At 45.0% G+C, this 15,041-nt stretch overlaps 1 protein-coding gene across 2 annotated transcripts; it reads right to left on the bottom strand.

The window, feature by feature from the left end:
• Positions 1 to 1,129: 1,129 nt before the first annotated feature.
• Positions 1,130 to 7,884, bottom strand: LOC140715236 (uncharacterized). Of its 2 annotated transcripts, none has more exons than XM_073027135.1 (2): positions 7,812 to 7,884; positions 1,130 to 6,775 (listed from the first exon to the last, which is right to left on the bottom strand). In XM_073027135.1, the coding sequence occupies exon 2, from the start codon at positions 6,435 to 6,437 to the stop codon at positions 5,253 to 5,255; it is 1,185 nt and encodes a 394-aa protein (XP_072883236.1). In that variant the 5' UTR covers positions 6,438 to 6,775; positions 7,812 to 7,884; the 3' UTR covers positions 1,130 to 5,252. The 2 variants fall into 2 exon arrangements, with proteins under 2 accessions (XP_072883236.1, XP_072883237.1); XM_073027136.1 differs by having other exon boundaries at positions 1,130 to 7,225; positions 7,812 to 7,878.
• Positions 7,885 to 15,041: the final 7,157 nt, after the last annotated feature.

The raw sequence follows: 15,041 nt of genomic DNA, 5'->3' as shown, positions 1-15,041 counted from the left end.
ACAAACCCACCAACAATCCCTCCCCCAACCCTGTGTGGGTCACGTACTCGTGACCCCGAATCATTGTGATCTCAGGGTTATAATATAATCCTATATTGTAACCCAAAGTGCTACCTTCAGTGAGTAGTACCTGAAGCAGGCACAATCGCTCATGAAGGACCTCCATCACCCAGGGCATACCCTCTTCTCATCGCTACCATCAAGGAGGTGGCACAGGAACCAGAAGACACAAACTCAGTGTTTCAGGAACGGCTTCTTCCCCTCCGCCATCAGATTTCTGAATGGACAATGAACCTATGAACACCTCCTCAGTAATTTGCCTCTTTTTTTGCACTGCACTATTTAATTAGTTTTTATACACACTTGTAAATTTATAATTTTTATTACTGTTCATTGAAATATACTGCTGCTGCAAAACAACAAATGCTGGTGATATTAAATCTGATTCTGATTCCAAATTCAACACTGCATTCCCCCTCAGCCATGATAGGGATTACCTGAGCTCAACTTCTTCAGTTGTACTGACCAAGGTCCTTAGTAGAATAGCTCCTTATTGTACAACATGGACACCAAAGACATGAGCGCTCCAGGACAAGATGCAAAAGGAGGAGTGGGAAGCACTTTCCTTTGGACAGTAAGTCTAAAGATATAATTGGGCAATTTTGATCAGCCTAAATGCAAAACAAAGGAATAAACAGGATGTAGCACTGCGTTACCACCTGTAAGAATGTATCACGATTCGTATTCTATATAGACAAATAAGTGACTAGAAGCTGAACAAGAATTCAAATGGTCAATATCATAATAGAATTGATAATTCTAAACTTCAGAGCAGTTCAGCGACTGGGGCTGCACTGTGATTAAAGGTTGAAAGGAAAACGAGTACATGTTGTCAGTTAATTGGTGACATCAGTTCTTCATCCTGGATAGTGAGCATTTGGAATATGTCAGTATAGGGGGCAGCCTGAGGTGAGCAGAAGGGATGGATTTATAGAGAAAAAGAGCATTGTTACAGGATGATGGCAGGAGGCTCAATAGGGACACCAGCAGAGACCAACTGAGCAGTGTGGTGGCCTCTCCACTGTACCTTCAGTGAGCTGCAGAGTCAGGAAGCACAGCAGACACAAAATTTAAAATTGAATTGATTTATTTATGACAGATCCACAATATTTAACTCCAGTCAGTTAAAGGCTAATGTCATCCGAACAAACCACTCCTGTGCTCGGTGGCCAGAGTTCAGTTCCAGGTGCGATGAATAGCAGCAATAACTGCAATGCGACAACACACTCACTCTGGAACTTGCAACTGGATTCACTAAATATGATGGTTAAAAACTCAACATGGAATAGCTTAAACTGCCTCCCCTGGGTGAACTTGCTGGTGTTTGAACAGGTGGGATGACTGAGTAAACCTCTTTGTTCACACAGAACGGCTGTGCAGCCTCTCAGTGTGAACTTGCTATTGCCTCACAAGGTGGGATAACTGAGCGAATCCTTTCCCACATATGGAGCAAATGAGTGGTCTCTCCCTCATGTGAACTTGCGGATGTATCCGCAGGTGGGATGACCAAGGAAATACCTTCACACAAAGACAATTGGCCTCTCCCCAGTGTAACAAAATGAATCCCATCCCATAGATGGAGCAGGTGAAAGGTCTCTCCCTGTTGAGCATCTGATCTCCTGTGAGTTTTCTGATGCGTCTTCAGGCTGGACAACTGAATGAATCCCACCACGCATTCAGAACAGGGGTACTGTCTCTGTGTGGCATGAACTCCCTGACGTACCTTCAGGTACACCGTGAACTCGCTGGTGTGCCTGCAGACCGGCTGAATCACTGAAACCCTTGGAGTAACACAGCAGGTCGGGCAGCATCTATGAAAATGATATTTCATGCCGAGACCCGTCATCAGGAAGATGCCAGAATAAAAAGGTGGGGGCAGGTGGTGAGGAAGGATAGCTGGAAGGTGATAGGTGAAACCAGATGATGTTGGAAAGACAAAGGGCTGGAGAAGAAAAGTAGCAGGAGAGGAGAATGGACCATAACAGAAAGGAGGGGCTCCAAGGGGAGGTTATAGGCAGGTAAGAGGCCAGAGAGGAGGATAGAATTTTCTTTTAAAACCAGACATAGAAATCAATATTCATGCCATCAGATTACAGGCTATTCAGACGGAATACAAGGTGTTGTTCCTCTACCCTGAGCATCACCTCAACATGGCACAAGAGGTGGTCATGGACTGACATAGTCAGAATGGGAATGACAATGACAATGTTTAGCCACTGGGAAGTTCTGCTTTTGGCGGATGCAGCAAAGTTGCTTGACGAAGCAGTTCCCCAATTTGCAACGAGTCTCACCAATGTGGAGGAGGCCACATTGGGAGCACTGGACACAAAAGATGACCCCAGCAGATTTACAGGTGAAGTGTTGTCCCACCTGGAAGGACTGTTTGGGGCCCCTGAATGGAGGTGAGCGGACAGGTGAAGCACTTAAGCTGCTTGCTGGGATAAGTGCCGGGAGTGGGATGAATGGACAAAGGAATCATGGAGGGAACGATCCCTGCAAAAAGCCAAGGGGGAATGGGGATGGGGGTATGTAAAGATATGTTTAGTGGTAGGACCCCTTTGGAGATGGCAGAAGTTGTGAAGGATGATGTGTTGGATGTGGAGGCTGACAGGGTGGTAGGTAATGAGAACTCTATCACTGATTAAGTGTTAAGGCAGCGGGGAGATGGGGTGAGCGCAGACGTGAGAGGAAGAGATGCAGGTGGGGGCAGCATCAATAGTGAAGGGAAACCCCATTCTTTGAAGGAGGACATCTCTGATATACTGGTGTTATGAAGGAAATATTTGATCACTCCTTCAATAACTAGAAGACGATCTACAAGGTTTACCTTCAGGGTGCTTCATCCAAATCTCACCCCTACACTGACATTTGTCTGGGCTCTCTTTGCTACAACTGGTGTAACACCTATCTACATGCTATCTAGCATCTCCGATGCTACATTCAAAGAACAATGGTATTCAAATGCTGGTAAAACGGTATTCACTGATGAGTTGTCGTGTTTGAGATTGCCATACATAAAATCTTCTGCCTTTTCTACCCAGTAAAAAGTTTATTAAAAAAAAACACCAATGGGTGAATGACAGCATTTTAGATGAGATAGTTACATAGAAAACCTACAGCACAATACAGGCCCTTCGGCCCACAGAGCTCTGCCGAACATGTCCCTACCTTCGAACTACCTAAGTTTATCCATAGCCCTCCATTTTTCTGAGCTCCATGTACCGATCCAAGAGTTTCTTAAAAGACCCCATTGAATCTTCCTCCACCACCTTTGCCAGCAGCCCATTTCAAGCACTCACTACACTGTGTAAAAAACTTACCCCTGACATCTCCTCTGTTCTTACTTCCAAGCACCTTAAACCTGTGCCCTCTCATGCTAGCCATTTCAGCCCTGGGAAGAAGCCTCCGACTATCCACATGATCAATGCCTCTCATTACCTTGTACACCTCCATCAGGTCACCTCTCATCCTCCGTCACTCCAAGGAGAAAAGGCCGCGTTCACTCAACCTATTCTCATAAGGCATGCTTCCCAATCCAGGCAACATCCTTGTAAATCTCCTCTGCCCCCTTTCTATGGCTTCCATTTCCTTCCTGTAGTGAGGCAACCAGAATTCAGCACAATACTCCAAGTGGGATCTGACCAGCATCCTATATAGTTTTAGTCTCCAACGCAATCTCTGACATCATACTGTCATAATGATACTCCATGCAAGTTAGAACAAATCTACCAGTTCACAGTTCAGGCATCTGGGCTCAGTTTCGAATTCCCTGACTTGTCTACCTGTCTGTAACGTAATGGAACAATCCTGCCTATTATCTATCTGTGATTTGGTTTAGTGTGTCTCTGTCCATTGCTATAGCTTGTCCCAATACCCAACAGTACTTACACAGCTGATCCTGGAGGCTTTCAGATCAGTGACCCTAGCGAGATTGATGGGGATGAACTCAGCAATGGCAATGTCAATAGTAGATTATTAGACTTTCTTGTTGGAAATTGTTCATTTGTGGAACTTCTGTGGTGCGAATGCAATGGGTCACTTGTTACCCAAAACAGAGGTGTCTGTTTTCATTATCCACCCACATGGAATAGAAGAAACAATGGTCTCACTTGACAGAAAGATCCAGAACCAGATGGCATTCAAAGGTTATCTGCTAAAGACACAAAAGTAATGCATAGAGCTTATCTTTAGACTCTCAGCAGCTATGCACTTGATTCACAGTGATCGTACACCCTGAGTCTCAGAGATTCCTGGGTAAGAACCGTGCCATTGAAAACATTTACAAGTATTGTCTCCCCTCTGCCAAAATGACACCAGACCAATCAATACTTTTATGAGAACTCAGTTGCTAATTTAACAAAGCAAGCTCCCACAAGCAATATACTCAATGTCAACAGGCATTGTGTGTGTACATTGTCAAAGTCAATGTAATTTTTTTCTGTGTCAATCAGCTTCCAAATGTTTGCCACTCATTGTCATGCCCCGCTCTGCTCTCCCCCCTCATCATATGCTCTTACACCTACCACTGTCCAGAGTCCCTGGGTTGACCCATTTCTGACCCTGCTCCATTGAACATTCAACTAAAGGCTCTCCGTTCTACTTTGTCTTTAGTGGAAAATGGTGTACTTTAACAACCCAACTGTATGAGACACAACTCTTTATAAACAGTGAAAATGACCCATAATGTTGAAATGAACAGGGCATATGGAGGTTAACAACCTACATTGTTCTTCCTTGGTCCAGCTCATCACCATCTTCAGTTTGCAGAAAGTCATGCAGGAATTTCAAGGGAAATCTCTTCAGCCACAGAGTGGGGACTGTTTGCGACCCATCACTGCAGGGAGAGCGAGAGGTGAACAGCAGGGATGGATTTAAAAGGAGTACCATGGAACAGAAATACTGGCAGGGACCAGCTGGGCCGAGTTGACTTCCTACTCTACACTGGATGTGTTGTAGACTCAGTAGGTACCCGAGATAGAGCTTAAAACAGAATTGATTTTTAATCACAGATTCAGAATATTAAATTCTAGTCCCATTAAAGGTGAACATCAGCAGAAGAAACTTCTTCCATGCCCAGTGACAATGGTGTAGAAGTGGGTGTGATAAGCAGCAGCAATCATTGCAGAGTTCGACAGCAACAGTAATTTTTGAACTTGGCTCTGGAGTGGTTAAATATCCAGCATGCCGCTTATTTAAACTTTTCCCCCAGCGTGAACTCGGTAGTGTGCCACTAGGTGGGATGACTGAGTGAATCCCTTTCCACATTCTGAGCAGGTGAATGGCCTCTCCCCTGTGTGAACTCGCTGGTGTAGGCTCAGTTGAAATGACCAAGGAAATCCCTTCCCACAGTCTGAGCAGGTGAATGGCATCTCCCCAGTGTGAACTGACTGGTGTGTCCGTAGGTGGGATGAATGAGTGAACCCCTTCCCACACAAGGAACAGGTGAATGGTCTCTCACCAGTGTGAACTCGCTGGTGTGTCTGTAGGAGGGAAGACCGAGTGAAACCCTTCCCACAGTATGAGCAGGTGAACGGCCTCTCCCCAGTGTGAACTCGCTGATGTTCCTTCAGTTGAGATGACCAAGTGAATGCCTTCCCACAGTCCGAACAGGTGAATGGCCTCTCCCCAGTGTGAACTCGTTGATGTACCTTCAGTTGAGATGACTGAGTGAATCCCTTCCCACAATCTGAGCAGGTGAATGGCCTCTCTCCAGTGTGAACTCTCTGGTGTGCCAGTAGGTCAGATGACCGAGTGAATCCTTTCCCACAGTATGAGCAGATGAATGGCCTCTCTCCAGTGTGAATTCTCTGATGTACCTTCAGTTGAGATGACTGAGTGAATCCCTTTCCACAGTCTGAGCAGGTGAACGGCCTCTCCCCAGTGTGAACCGACTGGTGTGTCAGTAGGCCCGATGACCGAGTGAATCCCTTCCCACAGAACGAGCAGATGAATGGTTTCTCCCCAGTGTGAGCTGACTGGTGTCTCTGTAGGTTTGATGACTGAGTGAATCCCTTCCCACAGTCTGAGCAGGTGAATGGCATCTCCCCAGTGTGAACTGACCGGTGTGCCAGTAGGTAAGATGACTGAGTGAATCCCTTCCCACAGTCTGAGCAGATGAACGGCCTCTCCCCAGTGTGAACCGACTGGTGTGTCTGTAGGTGGGATGGCCGAGAGAATCCTTTTCCACACACTGAACAGGTGAACGGCCTCTCTCCCGTGTGAACTCGATGATGCCTCAGCAGGTTGGATGAATGAGTGAATTCCTTACCACAGTCTGAGCAGGTGAATGGCCTCTCCCCAGTGTGAACTCGCTGATGTACCTTCAGTTGATATGACTGAGAAAATCCCTTCCCACAATCTGAGCAGGTGAACGGCATCTCACCAGTGTAAACTGACTGGTGTGCCAATAGGTCAGACGACCAAGTAAATCCTTTCCTACAATCAGAGCAGAGGCATGGCCTCTCCCGACTCACTCATGGGTCAACAGATTAGACAGTGAATCTCGTCCCATCTCGTCTCCATTGTGAACTCACTGGTGTGTCTGCAGATGGGCTGACTGAGTGAATCTCTTCCACACCTGGAGCAGGTGAATGGCTTCTTACTGGTTTGAATTTTCTGATGTACCTTTAGCTTGGATGACAGAATGAACTGCTTTCCACATTCAGAATTGCTCAACCATCTCCCTATGGTGCGAACTTGCTGATGTATCTGCAGGCTGGATGGACAAAAAAAGCAGGTAAATGGCCACTCCCCACTGAGAACTCACTGGTTTGTCTGCATGTAGGCTAAATGAGTAAATCCCTTTCCACACTGATATCAATCTGCCACCAGCTCTCTGGTGATTCACTGAGTCAGATGTCAGATGTAGCGAAACCCTTGCACAATCAATGTATGTGAAGAAATTATCTCTGGTGAACAAATGCTGGTGTCTACTCAGCACCCCAGCTCTGGTGGATTTCCCTGAGTTACAACAGGTAACTTCACTTCAGATACAAAGCATATTTTCAGCTGGGATGAACTACTTCTTTTCCAAGGATCAACAACAGATATATTGGTTTTACAAAGAAAAGATCTGGCCACTCCTTAAATATCTGGACAGAGACAGCAACACTGACTTGTTACTGCACTTGAGATTCCCATAGACAAATCCTTTGCCATTTCTAACCTGTCAAAAGATTTACAAAAGACATCAATAGGTGATGGGCAGCATTTCAGACAGGATAATTTTCTTAAGAACTAAACCTGATGGAAGGATTTTGTTCTTTTTTCATGCAGCACTAATTCATATTTTTATTGATTGGAAGATAGACTTTTCCCCCGAGATGAATTCGGAACAATATTTTGTTCCGAGTTTCCTAATCCTTGGATTTGGATCTGGAGCTCGGCAGGGTTTGGGAGATCGATCAGCAACCACTTACTCCGCCAGCGCTTCCAAACTCGCTCTGCGGACCGGTGGGGAAACCATCCATGGGAGCCTCTATACCCAGAGAGCCCACCATCGAGAGACCCGTCTATCCGTCACGGTGCCAGCAATGCGCATGCGGCTCAAAAATGGCGCCAGCACCTTCGCTCATCAGCAAAAAATGTCCCCGAGGCCCGGGTGCGTATCGTGGGTCTGACAGAGAGGGAAAGGCCCGGGGCTGGCCTGAGCTTGCGGTACCACGGTGTGATCGGAGCTCACAACAATTATCCCCCAGTCGCGGTGCGGACGACAGCACTGACGAGACCCCAAACTCGAGCCCTAGTCTTACCTGCTGCCGATCACCCAGACGAGAGTCTTTTGTCCACGAGGCGCATGCTCGATTTTCGGGCATAGTCAGCGACCATTACGCCTGCGCATTTGATCCTTGGATCATCGCAGGCGAATTCTAAAGCGCGAAGGCCTATGGGTAAGCAAGTTGCCATTGAAAGTGACTGCAAGCTCCGGTTCAACACCACGTTTCAAATATAGTCAAGGTTTTTAGGTAGAAAACTCAGCATTTACTTTGAAGCAGCAGGTTCCCACAAATAATATACTAAATAGCAACAGGCATTCTATATGTCAAAAGTCAAAGTCCAAGCCACTTACAAATGCAGATCAGCAAACACAGAAGAGATTTTGCAAAACCTGGAATTATAGAACATTACACAAAGTGCTGTAGACACAAAGTCAAGGCATAGTGAAGGGACTCGACCCAAAATTCAATCAATCGGTTTCCAAACATTGCTGATCTTTCATCTGAAGGCACTTCCTCCTAGTCTGATTCCCTTCTTTCCTCCATGTAAACTGTAGCCCCACTACTTTCTGGACCTCCAATCCCCCAATTTGGGCTGGCTTCTCTTTGGTTTCTGTTCCTACTTCATCAAACATTTATCCCCCATTCTGCTACCATAGTATAGAGCAGAGTGGTTTATTGCAACATTGCAGATGTGTGAGTCACAGCCATTTGACATCAGTGAAAATGGCCCACAATTTTGAAAGGAGCATGTTAGAAGGTTTTTAACCATGCATTCTTCCTTGGTTCAGAGCCCTGAGGAATGCTGAATATTTGGGGCAAAATCCCAGTGAACTTACCTTCTTCTGCAGTATGTAGAAAGTCATAGAGGAGATACAAGGTAAACTTCTTCACCCACAGAGTGGTGACCAGTTGGAATATGTCATCCCATGGAGAGTGAGAGGCAAACGGAAAGGATGGATTTTAAAGCACATATATGGTACAGAAACATGGGCAGTAACCAATTGAACTAAGTGGCTTCTCTACTTTACATTGGGATGTGGCAGAGACTGTAAGCATCTGAAACCAGGATTTTTAAGAGAACTGATTTATTTGTCACAGATCCACAATATTAAACAACAGTACAATTAAATCTAAAAGCAGGAGAACAACCCCTGCAATACTCAGCAATCAATCCTGGGTGTGACGGGCAATAACTGCAGGATCCAATATTAACAGTCACTCATGAACTTGCAACTGGATTCAGTCACCATGATGGTTAAAAAAAAATTAACAAAGAGCTTGTTTAAGCTTCCTCCCTGATGTGAAGTTGCTGGTGTTTCAGCAGGTGTGATGACTGAATAAATTTCTTTGGTCACTCAGGACAGAAGTGTGACCTCTACTTATTGGGAGTAATAAGTAGAGGCCACTGGAGCTGCACAAGGTGAACTGACTGAATTAATTCATTCCCATACTCAGAACAAGTACACAGCTACTCATCTGCATGAAATGACTGGTGTTTCAGTAGCTCAGGTGACTGAATGAATCCCTTGCCACATTTGGAATAGATGAAAGACCTCTCCCCAGTGTGAATTCTCTGGTGTTTCTGAAGATCAGATGCTTTGATGAATTCTTTCCCCACACACAGAGCAGGTGTGAACTTGCTGGTGTATCCGTATGTGCAGTGGCCTAGTGAATCCCTACCTAAATGAGAGCCATTTCACTGCTATCAAATCTATGGCAATTTATCAGGTCAGATCATAGACATGTACACAAATTTGGGTTCTCTTTGGTGTGCTGTCTTCTCAAACATTTCCTCCTCCACATTCAAGTAGCTGGTGGACTATTGTGTTTGACATTCCCATCAACAAATCCTTTGCCTTTTCTACCCTGTAATAAGTTTGCAAAGGACATTAATGTGTGAAAGACAACAGTTCAGCTAAGATAATTTTATTCTTTTTGATGACCTCTGATATTACATTGTTACAGCAAGGATCAACACAGTTTGGAGGAGCAGCACCTCATCTTCTAACTGGGCACAGATGAGGCATCCAGATATACCATTAAACCATCTGTCTTCCTGTCCGAATCAGAATGAGTCACTTCTGCTTTTCATCAATCTGTGATTGGCTCTTTTTTCTTTCTCTGATACTACAGCTTCACATTCTGAGCATGTCCCACAGACCTACTAAGAGCATATTCTACTTACACATCTACTTCTGGGGACTTTCTGATTATTGTGACCTCCTGGCATTTCATGGTGGTAAACTCAGAGTCAGCAATTCCATTGAACCTCAAGAGTAGGTGATTAGGCTTTCTTATTGGAGATCAACACTGCGTGGCACTTTTATGCTGTGAATGCTACTAGTCACTTATTACCCAGTACATTGTTATGTACCCAAAGATAATCAAAGAAAAGCATGGTGTCATTGGTAGACAGCCAGACCCACAGGATGTTGAACAATGGTTATTTCCTAAATAAGCAAAGCTGATGCAACGACTGTCCATTCCTCTCCATAGACACTGGCTGACCCGTTTCATTCCTCCAGTGTTTTCTGTGTGGCTGGAATAAGTGGGTAATTTTCAGACTGGAAGAAGGTAACTTTTGGAGAAACCCAGGGATCGGTTCTTGGACGTAGTTGTTAACTATTTAATGACAAGAATGGAATGAGATGTAAGATGTCCAAGTCTGCTGAGAATTCAGAAATCTCATGATGATATAGTGATTCTCATGAAGTGTTTCAGAAAGCAGGCAGTACTTTGGCCTTTAATGCACAGGGAGTGGAGTTAGGAATGGTGCAGTGATGTATAGCATGTGGATGCGGACACACCTAGAATTCTGTTCATGGTTTTTGTCCCCTGTGCTTAAAGAAATGATGAGTTCCATTGAAGGCACTCTTGAGGAGATTCACCAGGATAATTCCTGAGAAGATCAACCAGCAGGGCTGAGACAATTTGGGCCTGAATTTAGATATATACAATGGGGTGACCCGCTGGGCACCCTTTGAGAGAATCGAAATAGAGCTGCCCTGCCCTTTTGCTCCGCTTGGTGTCGCTGCTGAGGCTGGCCGTGCGCATGCGTCGTGGTGTCACGTCCCGATTTCCATGATGGTGGATCAGCTCTCAATGAGCAATTTTATATGACTATATAACCCTGAACTTTTCCTGCATTCTGTAAGTTAGCGCACTTTAAGTCGATTTAGCCAAAAAAAGTGCCGCTGTATTGCACCGTTTGCGTTAATTGGAGGTCACAAACAGACAGACAAAGCATGAGAGTTTTAGTAGTATATAGATTCACATACGATCCTAAAGGGAATTGATATGTTATCTGTTGAACATCTTGATAGGGTATCACCTTCATCTCCCTGATGAAGGATTGATTGCCACAAAGTAAGGGGCACTCATTTCAAATACAGACTTGTGGGAAGACCTGGAATTTTTTGGGGATTTTGAATTTGGCTTATTTTCATCATGCGCCTCCAAGTACCCTGAAACCTCATCCTTCAACATCTTCTCAATGACTGAGTCAGGCTAACTGCGCTATTATTTCCTTTCCTTTATCTTTTCCTTTTACCTGTCAAGGTAGATCAAACTATGCATACATTATACCACTTTAAGATTTGTCCCCTTACAGGCAGCCACAAAATGAAGAAACTCAAAAGAACACTTAAAAAAAGACCATCAAACAACCAATGTGCAGTGAGAGAGAAAAAACAAATTGCACGAACAATAAAAATAAGCAAAAGCATTCAGACGAAAGTCCACAGCCCCAGTTCAGATCTGAACCAAGTAAGCATCGCAAAGCATTGAGGAGAACCGGCCTGACTCTTGCCTCTGGTCCCTTTTCAATCCATTTGGCTCAGTGTTTAAATTGTCTAAACATTGATGAGCCTAACATCAGTGGTTAGAAAGTTAATAGAAGGTATTCTGAAGGATTGGGAGATCAGAATAGTAATCCATGTGTGGAGCCAATTCAGATGAGAAAGAACGTAAGTGAAACCTTTGCACTTGTATTTACTCAGGAGACAGACACGGAGTCAATAGAAGTGAGGCAAAGTGGCATCAACTTCATGGACCCTGTACAGATTACAGAGGAGGTGTTTGCTGTCCTGAGGCCAATTAGGGTGGATAAATCTCCAGGGTCTGACAAGCTGTTCCCTTGGACCTTGCAGGAGGCAAGTGCAGAAATTGCCGGGGCCCTAGCAGATATACTTAAATCATCCTTAGCGACAGGTGAGGTGCCAGAGGATTGGAGGATACCCAATGCTATTGAAAGGCTCTAAAGATAAACTAGGAAATTATAAGCTGGTGAGTCTGAAATCAGTGGTGGGAAAGTTAATGGAAGACATTCTGAGGGACTGCATATATAAGTATTTGGATACACAGAGGTTGATTGAGGAATGTCAGCATGGCAGGTCATATCTAACCAATCCTTTTTTGAGAAAGTTGCCACAAAAGTTGATGAAGGTAAGACAGTAAAGATGTTTTCTGAGAGGTTAGTCAAGAAGGTCCAGTCACTCAGCATTTAAGTTGAGGTAGGAAATTGGATTAGATATTGGCTTTGTGGGAGAAGCCACAGAGTGGTAGAAGATGGTTGAATCTCTGACTGGAGCCCATGACAAGTGGAGTGCCACAGGGATTGATGCTGGGATTGTTGTTGTTTTTTGTCTATATCAATGATTTGTATGATAATGTGGTTAACTGGCTCAGCAGATTTGCAGATGACACCAAGATTAATGGTGTAGTGGATGGCAAGGAAGGATTTCATGGTTTGCAGCGGGATCTGGACCAGCTGGAAAAATAGGCTGAAAAATGGCAGGTGGAATTTAATGCAGACAATTGCAGTAGGACCAACCAGGGTAGGTTTTACACAGTGAACGGCAGGGCTCTGAGGAGTGTGGTGGAACAAAGGGATCTGGGAATACAGGTCCATAATTCATTGAAAGTGGCAACATGAGTGTACAGCATCATAAAGAAAGCTTTTGGCACATTGGCCTTCATAAATCAAAGTATTGAGTACATGGGATGGGATGTTATGGTTGAAATTGTATAAGACATTGGTGAGGCCTAATTTGGTGGAATGTTATGTGCAGTTTTGATCACCTACCTACAGGAAGGATGTCAATAAAGTTGAAAGAGTACAGAGAAAATTTACAAGAACGTTGCTGGGTCTGGAGGACCTGAGTTATAAAGAAATATTGAATAGGTTAGAACCTGAGGGGAAATTTCTTCACTCAGAGGTTCATGTGAGTGTAGTTAGAGTTGCCAGCACAAGTGTTTGATTTCAAAATTTAGGAGAAATTTGAATAGGTACGTGATTGGTAGGGATAAGGAGGGCTATGGTCCTGGTGCAAGTCAATGGGAGTTTAAATGGTTTGGCACAGACTAGATGGGCTGAAGGGCCTGTTTCTATGCTATACTTTTCTCTGACTCTATTTTCCATCCCTATGTCATCTATTTCGCAGGATTTGATTTATTTTTTACCAACAGAGCCACCCCACCCTCTCTGCTTATTTGCTGTCCTTTTGATACAATGTGTATGCTTGAATGCCAAGCTGACGACTATGATCTTCCTTCAACCTTGGCTCAGTAATGCCTACAATATAATTCTTGCCCGCCTCTAACTGCGCTACATCAAATACCTTATTCCATATATTATGTGCATTGAAATATAACACCGTCAGTGCTGTAACCGTCATCCTTTTAGATTTTGGCCCCCTGTTACACTTCAACTGCTCCTACTGACTGCAATCTTCTTGTATACCAATTGCCCCATCTCCACGCTCTCCCTCTGACTCTGTGAGATTCCACCCCCCCCCACCCTGTCCCAGGAGTCCTGGTTCCCATCAACGGCCCAGAGACGTGCAGGTCGCTGCAAATTGTTCTCCAGTGTGTGGGTGAGGGGATAGAATCTAGATTGGGCTGATGGAAATGCTGGGGGGGAGGAGAGCAGGGGTGCAGATAGGTGGTTGGCACGGACGCAGAGGGCTGGAAGGCCTGTGTGGGGTCAGTGAAGCTGGGAGGAGGCGTGAGGTGGGATTGGTGGTGAAATCAGATAATATCAATTTTACAGAGGGCAAAATAAAGGAGAACTTGGGGTTGGGAGAGTGGAGAACATGAGGAAACCGTGCTTCCCAACGTCCGGTGGGAGTGTGGGAGTGACCTCATCCTCTAGTGCAGGCAGTGAACTCAGGGTGGAACTGTCTGGGACTGCTGCCCTCCCCTGTGATCAATCTCCCCCATCGGCCGTGGATGGGCTAGGACCTCCCTTTTCCCTTTGAGAAACCTCCTTCACTGACCGTGGATGGGAAAATAGGGGAAATTCCGGGGGTGAGGAGGTGGGAACCGAATTCGGAACTCTAAGGCTCTAGACCAGGCCATTCAGTCCCATCATTCCATGCTAGCAGTTGGAGGGGTGTGTGGTGTGTTTTTTTTACAGCTCTGCGGTTGAAGGTATGCACACATGGAAGTGGTAGAACAGAAACTGTCAACAGCTCCCTGTCTCTACCGGATTGAAGGTGTCACCTTCGTGCACATGTAGAGACTGTGCTCTCTAAAATTGCTTATTCTCCTACACTCCAAGGAATAAATGGCCGGTGTGACCAACCTCTCCCTATAATTCAGGTTCTCTAGTCCAGGTATCACCTTCGTAAATATCTTCTGCACCCTCTCCAGCTCAACAAAGTCTTTCCTATAACAGGGTGACCAACACTGCACATGATATTCCTAGAGTGGTCGCAACAATAACTTCTATACTGTGACTACAATATGATGACCCTTCTCCAAAACCTAATGTCCTGTCTGATGAAGTTCAGCAAGCTAAAAGCCATTTTCACACTGTGTCTACTTGCAGAGCCACTTTCAGTGTCTAAAATGTGTCACCTCATACAGATCAAAGTTGAAAATCATTTGCCATTCCTGAGTGCATCTCCCTGATTAAGTTAAGTCTAGTGAAATGGGGGCAACAGAGCTTTGCTTCCAGATGAGCTCAGTGCCTTCTATATTCATTTTGACCACCAGAACAGGGAGGAACCATCGCACACCTCCATGTCTCCTGATGATCCTCTGGTCTCGGTATATGACGATGACGTGCGAGCTGCCTTCAAGAGAGTGAATCCAAGGAAAGCACTCGGTCCAGATGGAGTACCTGGCCAAGTACTGAAGGCCTGTACTGAACAACTGGCTGGTATGCTCGTGGATACCTCCAACCTCTTGTTTCAGCAGTGTTGTACCCACCTGCTTCAAGCAGGCTTCAATCATACTAGTGCTCAAAATAAAGATGGTAAC

The sequence above is a fragment of the Hemitrygon akajei genome, chromosome 23 (genome assembly GCF_048418815.1).
Source record: "Hemitrygon akajei chromosome 23, sHemAka1.3, whole genome shotgun sequence".
Lineage (NCBI taxonomy): Eukaryota > Metazoa > Chordata > Chondrichthyes > Myliobatiformes > Dasyatidae > Hemitrygon > Hemitrygon akajei.
Note: the sequence above shows the minus strand (reverse complement) of the source record. Positions and strands in the feature narration are given on the sequence as shown.